The following is a 7,806-nucleotide window of genomic DNA, read 5'->3' as shown; positions in this document are numbered from 1 at the left end:
GGGCTAAATCTGACAACGCTTATCGAAACAGATCTACGAATTCGACCCGTAATGCCTCAATTTACTGTGACAAAGCGTTAACATCTGCTTTGGATTGTCGGAGATAACTAAACAGTAATACTCTAGTAAGGAGGGTTACACAGTTTACATGTAGTACCCTCGGCCGCCGAACGTTTTTTGTTACAATTTGATGATCACTCGATTTACCAAACAAAGAAAACAGAATTCAGATTTTAAGACTTTATTGAGCAGATTGCTTATATCAAAATACTTTTGTCTGGCTTAGGATATTTTCATTGATTATTACATACGGTGGACACGAACTTAAAATTTAGGAAAAGTAAAACAAATTATAACAACTTAAAAAGCGCTGAAAGTAGTCCTCAAATTCTATTCTCGACAATACTTTGTTTCAAGTTAACATAATTCAAAAAAACTGTAGAGAAACACGAAAAGAAAAAACTGTTAACATTTTCATTTTACAACGTGGAGTAAAGTTAGTTTCGAGCTGGACATAAATAATTTTTTTAAGCCTGATACTCAGGCTAACTTTCCCCAGACACAGATATCCACGTCCCTAAGAATTTAACAATTTCCCTTTATTCAATATACAACTTTCTTTTCTGGCCACTGTAAAGGTCACTTTAATTTGAATGGCATACAGCCTCTTTAATAACTTTAATGCACGCATGTGCAGAGTTAAAATTGTCGAAAAAGCGAAGACAGCTGTTGGGGAGCGGTTTTCAAAATATTTCCGTAAAACCAAAACCAATACAACTCTAACTAATAATAACAGACTCCAAAAAACGGCAAAATTAACCAGTTATCTAGAACTCGAAGCACGTATCACGCTAGCGAGAAAATGCGTGCATTCAAGCCTCAATAAGCTTGGGTTTACTTCTAATTGTTTGAGCAAGTGGCGCGATTTTTAACATATCACAAAGCACAGTCAAGCAAAGTTCCTTCCTGCACTCAATTTAAAAAGCGTTATAACCGGATGTCTCTAAAAGTATGCATCGAACCGTTTTTACTACAGTTCATGTCCGTTTTTCCCTGGCTTGAGCACAGACGAGTCCTTTTTCCTTCTTCTTTCAACAAAAGAAGAAGAAAAAACAACCGCCTTACACACGTTTTGTGCCGAACAGAAAGTAAACAATAGAAGTGTCACCCTTCACTCCCACACACAAGCCTCGCATCACGTGATGTGGTTATACCCACTTCGAGTCTGTAAATAGCATCCTAAACTGTGGCCAGTCACAAGCTTGTGCTTTCATGGAAGTGACAGGGTTGAGATGAGCACGAAAGGGCAAGTCTCTTAGCTGACAAAACCGTACCAGCCTTGTGTAACTCCGAAATCTCGACATATTGTATTGGTTCTTTTGATACAGTTGACTCTTTGCGCAACAAAACAGCAGTGGCGGCGAACAGCTTGAGCTAGCAATGCTGTCAGTGATGTAGCTTTGTTCTTTCAGCACAGAATGATGAGTGAAGGATGTGTGAAGTTAACCAAACGTGTAATGGAATCCACCTGGAAATCCGCTAGACGAAAAACCACCGGCGCCGCCTAAGGAACAGAATATATTACCGTTTAAAGTATTTATATGGGAAGAGAAAGTTCGTGGCACGCCACAACTTAATGCCAACACACCGCAACTTTTTCCTTTTTCGTCCACCAACTGCGGTTTTCACTTGCGTGTAGAAATTAATTTTGCAATTGCACTTTCTGAATCAATCGTATTTTGTCAAAGGCGCTTTCCCGCGTTTGCTGTCATTTACAAATAATAACTTCGATTTAACAAATCGACGGCACTTTTCTATGGTCTATGCTCTTATAGACCATAAAATGACGACAAAAAATGTTCAAAACTAGAGTGGAACCACGAGCCGCAGCCGAGTGGTTTCACTGGCAAGTTTTGGACATCTTATTTATTATTTCAAGAAAGCGCGCGCGTACATCTGACGTCATTGGAGACATTTAGCACCAAGCTTTTCGGCAAAAACCTCAGACGGCGAACGGCTAGAGATCACGTGACAAGGCTCTGACGTTACGTTTGCGGTTTTCAACGTGGAGAGGTTGGTTTTCACGTCAGTCATTTACCTCAGCGATTTGAGTCGTACTTTTCAATTTTTTGAAACGTAAAAATGTCAGATTTGTATGTAGCAAGTCTTTATGTTGATGTTTAGGTGTAAACTAACGCGAAAGAGCGAACATGGAGCTTTATGTTGCTGTATGAAAAACAGCACTACCGCTGTTCGCAAATTCAATATGGCGGCCACTTCAAGTGATCGGTGTAACTATCGTGTAGCTAAAGCGGTAGAAGCCATAAACGTCAAATGCCAAACGCCTAACCTGAAACTGCCGTTTCCGGTTTGCCGTTAACGCAAAAACCCTGGTGCTTAATGTCTCTATTTTTATTGCCTGTACTCTTATAGCTACGAGCCAATCACCAGTTATTGTAAAATTCTGATTGGTTCATTGCGTTCACTGCGTCTGTGGTGAACGTTTAGAGGGAATTCATACTTTGGTACTGGCTAAACGACACTCAAATGAAAACTGCTCTATAAGGTTTGTGACTTCCACACACTCCGAACACACCACGGAAACCAGCTATATCTAAAGACATTCACTAAAGTAAATTATAATGATCACGACAGGAATTTAGCACACAGCAAAAAGTGTCGAGTGACACCCCAAGTACCAATTGAACTACGTGACTGTTTCAGGCTGTACCTACCTCCTGGTCCACCAAAGCTAAAGCCGCCGAATCCAGGTCCTCCAAAAAACGCTTGAAATATTGAATTTGGATCGAAATCTACCAAAATAGAAAGAAAAAAGGTTGTAATAAGACTGCACAAATCGTCAAAGGTTAAGTCAATTCTACTGCTCAAACCCGGCTTAAAACCCTGGAGGTGCTGATTAAAGGTATGGAATGCCTTGCTGGGGCAAAAATTGGATAGCCGTGCGGGCAGCGAATACTACAGTCCATTGTTAGTTTAATACTGTAAATAAAACCCCTGTTAAATGGCCATCTCTAGTTAGCGATTAAGCGGCCGCGGCCAGTTTTTGGCCGTCCCGAGCTCTTCTATTGTTTTTACCCCTATTAAGGGTGGTGCCTACTTTTGTTTCTGCGCATACGTTCTGCGCATCTTGAGATACTTGGGTTTCCTATGGGTGGTGCCTACTAATACAGGGATATTTTTGCACGGTTTAAAACTACGCGGAGAGAGGAGAACTTAGCAAGTGCTTTTGGTATCCAAAAAGAAAATTGGGGTAACCATACATTTTTCAGAGATAATAAAGCTTCAAATAAGATTAAATTTAGAAAAACAGTTGACTATAAAAATAAGTGAAAAAAACGAAACGACGTTTCGGTGTCATCTTGGCACCATCATCAAGTAAAGAATGTAGCAAAAGATAATTTATACAGAAAGAAAAGCTGTGAAATAGAATAAATGAAATTAAGAATAAAAGTAACTGTCCAGTGTTCATTCAGTGAGGTATTACAAGGTGAGTGTTATGTCTGTTCACTAGGTTAGACAAATAGTTTCGTGCGTATGGAGTCTGACTGGGTGTTTAGACTTGGATCCACAACATTTCAAATCCACAACATTTCAAAGATTAAGCAATAAAGCTTTCCCTGACATTTCTTTAGGATAGTGAAGTTGCTTGTCAGGTCGCCAATTGTGTCAATTGTCAATTGTCCCGAGAACCGATGCTCATCAGTGCGTTGATGTAGGTGACGGCTGGTATAGCCGACGTAATCTGCATCACACAGATCACATACAAAATTATACACAACACACTGTTGATTGATCACGGGTGGCTTACGGCTTCTGAAAATTGGCTGTGTTATGTGGTCACTTTTTTTTTTTTGCTCAAGTCAGAGAGATGTTTCTTTACTATGTCAGCTGACTTCTGGTCTTTGAATGGTAAGACTATCCGATGGCTATTGTCAGTTTGAGGCGTCGGTATCAGTTCTCGCGACGTAACAGAAGTAACGAAGTGGGCAATGATAGAGTTCATAAGAGAATCTGAGTACTTGAAGTTAGACAACATCGTTTGAGGCGTTCGCATTCTGTTGTAAATAGATCCCAGATCGACGACAAGCAAAAAGCACGGTTAAACATTGTCTTGACTAGAGATCTCAGTTTGTAGCGGTTATCGACATGACTCTGATGGTGAAGGAGCAGACCAGTATTTGTTGGCTTACGGTAAACACTTGTTTCTAGCTTGCAGCCTTTCTTACATATTTCAATGCCAACAAATGGCAGGTTACCATTAGTCGCGATCTCCATAGTGAAAGATATGGATGGATGACAATTGTTCAAAGTCACCAGAAAGGCGGTACACGTTTGATTGCAGCTAGCGTGTCACCCACATAGCGTTTGAAGAAATCTGGCAATTTGTTCTCGTTTTGTAGTTTTTCCTCGATAGAACAAAGAAACGTATTAGCCATAAGTGGGCCCAAGGGAGAGCCCATCGCCACTCCGTCAATTTGCTCGTAGAGTTCACCATTAAATTGAAAAAGTTGGTCCTTTTTGTAGCTATTGGTCGACAGAGGTTTAAGTTTATTGTTGAGCCATCTGGTAGTGTTTGAGTGTTCGTCCTCGCGTCTTTGGTCTTTCCGAGCTAACGGTGACAACTTTAGTTGTAAAGCTTCAATTTGGAAAAAGAAAATACATTGCTTTGTATTTTACTGCTTTTTAGAACAATTGTTGCTTAATTATCTCTAAAAAAGTGCGTGGTTACCCCCAATTTTCTTTTTGCATTTCAATAGCCCTTGCGAAGATCTGCTTTTTCCGCATAGTCATAAACCGCACAAAAATACTTCGGTATTAGTAGGCACCGTCCTTAAGTGACCACCACGTATTCAATACAGGTTATTAAAGTCCGAAATAGGTGACAACTGATAAAAACATTTTAACAGGTTTATTATCGTCTTGAATTCCATTGTCACTACGCTTGGTGACAATCCCTTGATTTTGTGACAATAAACCCTGTAGACTTTTTATAATGACGAAATGATATAATTTAGTCGTTGAAACTCTCTTTCACAGCGACATACATGTTTGCAGGACATTTTTTAGTAACGCTCTTTTCTTCAATTACAGACATTTTGCCTTTTAAGCCGTTTGCCTTTTATAAGACATATATCGACTTACTTTATATGGTCTTGTTGTAGTAAACTGTATTACAGGATATTCTTGAGAGGACATTACAATTGAAAACTTTAATTTGTGAACAAGACTGACTGTGTTATGTGCAACAGTTGTCCCAAGTCTCCTAGTGTTGGTATTCAAATAAACTGACGTTTCTACCACGCGGTCAACCCATATTGAGTGGCCACTTGCCATTTCCCCAAGGCTGGTCAATAGTATTCAGTACTCCGGTTCTCAGCTCCTAAGTCAAGAAATTATGATCACCCGGATGAACGTAGTGCTGAGGAGGTAACACTGACTGACGTTCCCACAACTTGTGCAGAAGTCATCATCAGAATCACGTGACTTAAACGACTCACTCGACTCTGATGACAACTTTCGCTCAGATTGTTAAAACGTCCGTGATATGACTTCTGGATTCAAACCATTTACAGTGAATCTCACTTTAAAAAAACTTGTGAAAAAGGACTCGTGAGAACTAATTTGACTCTAATGATAAGCCACCTCAGAAATGAAGTACAGCGAAATCAGCGTACAATGATACATGATATAACGCCACGGAAAAGCTATGTTTGTGGACTTTACTTAGTTTTGAGGTAAGTCGGGAGAAAGTAGAAAATCGTTGTAAAGTGAGCCAAGAGCTGGCTAATCCGATAAAAGGACTCGGAGGCTGCCCTTACCTCTGCAAGTTACCACAGTTAGACACTTAAAATACCGGTGGCATGTTATATTCCTTTGACACTAATCATTATCAATTTGCATGACTGACATACCCATATAGGCATCTTCCAGATCTTGTCCCGAATCATATCGTCCTCTTTTCTTGGGATCTGATAATACACTGTACGCTTCATTTACCTAAAATAAACAATCGTAATAGCCCATTGCCAAGTTGCTTTGAACTTCGTGAGATTATGAAAACGAGGCTTCGTGCATATTTTTTATTACGAAAATCAGTTTTCATTCATTGAGTATTTCTTCACATCTCATTATTATCATTTAATTAAGTAATATATCAAACATGAGAAGGTGTGTTTCAAACAGATATCCAAACACTGGGACGTGCGTTGAAAAACAGGCGCAGCCGAGTTTTCATTTCGAGGTGTTTGGATATCTAATGAAATATACTTTTAAGTGTTTGATATGGCTTCTCAAATTTATTATCAATAATTCTTGGAGAAATTCAAGGCCAAAGTTGTCAAAATTTTATAGTAATCAGGAACACATATCCAAACCACGGTCACAGTAGTGATTTTCTTTGTTTTCTCTTGATGAATAATTAATGAGTTTGAGATTTTTTTTTTAATAGATTAGTTTTTTTGTTGTCACAGCTTCAGTGTAAATTAATTGAGTCTGTGCCTAGAGGTGGTGGTGGTACTGAAGGTAGTAGTAGTAGTAGTTAATTGCTTTTAGAAACTGCAACTCACAGACCTCTTTGAACAACACTTCTTCACTCTTCTTCACTTCTTCTGATGCTCCTGAGTGACGATCTGTACAAGATGGAATGTGATAGTTCAGTGCTCAATATACTTACCAAGATATCCTTACATGTAGTTGATCATTATATCGTATAGATTTTAAGATACTGCTTATCACTTTTAAGGCTATTCATGGAATTGCTCCGTCATATGTTTCTAACCAAGTATCTGTAAAGAGCAATAGCGGGAGATACAGTCGTAGATCCTAGAATAATGGTATACGACTGAATATTCCCACATGCAGGTATTTCAGCACGCTTGGTGATAGATAATTGGCCGCTCCCAATCTGGGGAATAGTCTACCAGCTGACATTCGCAATACATCTTCTGTTCACTCATTCAAGAGATCTCTGAAGACATATTATTACAAGGTAGCACATCGTTAGACTATTACCATTTCGGCTTGGTTTTCTTTTTCTTCAAGTGTATATATTAGTATATATACTTTTTATATATTTGAAGTTATTTTTACAATATTTTATTGCTGATATTCATGTAAAATGGATTCATTTAACTGTTACTTTCATTTTTTTAAAATTGTAATGCGCAGTTGAAAATAGCAATAAGTTAATTAATTAAGTTAATTAAGTTAATAATATTGCGCAATATAAGTTAAATTATTATTATTATTATTATTATTATTATTATTATTATTATTATTATTATTATTATTATTATTATTATTATTATTATTCTCCTAATAACACATAATACAAAATGACCATTGCTGTGTTTGCTTCTCACCTGGATGATGTTTAAGTGCTTCTTTTTTGTAAGCTTTTTTTATTGCTTCTTCTGTAGCTCCCTTGGGAACTCCTAATATTTTGTAGTAATCTTTTCTTTTACTCTTTTTCAATTCCAGTTTTGCTTCCTCTAACATTCTTCGATACTCTGAAAAATCAATCCATCAAAGAAAGCACATTACAATGTATCAAGAATAGGAATGTGTCTAAAACAAACCAGTGGCCTACATAGTAGACATTTCCTATTCAAAGCTTGAGAACAACTTTTAAATGCCTCTCACACTTCAGGAAATAGCTGCTACGCTGGCTAATAAACACTGATCATGTCTACCCTTTCCTACTCTCTACATACCCCCAAAACCCTGAAACTCACCCCACATCAAACCTTAAGGCCTGGCTAAACTAAGAAACATGGTTGCGGAAAC

General features: G+C 38.2%; 1 protein-coding gene across 3 annotated transcripts in view; it reads right to left on the bottom strand.

Moving 5' to 3' along the window:
• Window positions 1–225: 225 nt before the first annotated feature.
• LOC146481185 (dnaJ homolog subfamily C member 7-like) overlaps window positions 226–7,806 on the bottom strand; it is a 30,849-nt gene continuing 23,268 nt past the window's right edge. For 2 of the 3 annotated variants that reach the window (XM_085108858.1, XM_085108860.1), the window contains 5 exons: window positions 7,383–7,529; window positions 6,592–6,650; window positions 5,934–6,018; window positions 2,736–2,813; window positions 226–1,564 (listed from right to left, as the gene is read on the bottom strand). In XM_085108858.1, coding sequence (XP_084964984.1) covers window positions 1,503–1,564; window positions 2,736–2,813; window positions 5,934–6,018; window positions 6,592–6,650; window positions 7,383–7,529 — 431 coding nt within the window. In that variant the 3' untranslated portion in view covers window positions 226–1,502. The remainder of the gene's footprint in view (window positions 1,565–2,735; window positions 2,814–5,933; window positions 6,019–6,591; window positions 6,651–7,382; window positions 7,530–7,806) is intronic. The other variant, XM_085108859.1, reaches the window with a different exon arrangement.

The sequence above is a fragment of the Pavona decussata genome, unplaced genomic scaffold (genome assembly GCF_977016875.1).
Source record: "Pavona decussata unplaced genomic scaffold, jaPavDecu1.1 SCAFFOLD_51, whole genome shotgun sequence".
Classification (NCBI taxonomy): domain Eukaryota; kingdom Metazoa; phylum Cnidaria; class Anthozoa; order Scleractinia; family Agariciidae; genus Pavona; species Pavona decussata.
This window is presented reverse-complemented; position numbering and strand designations above follow the sequence as displayed.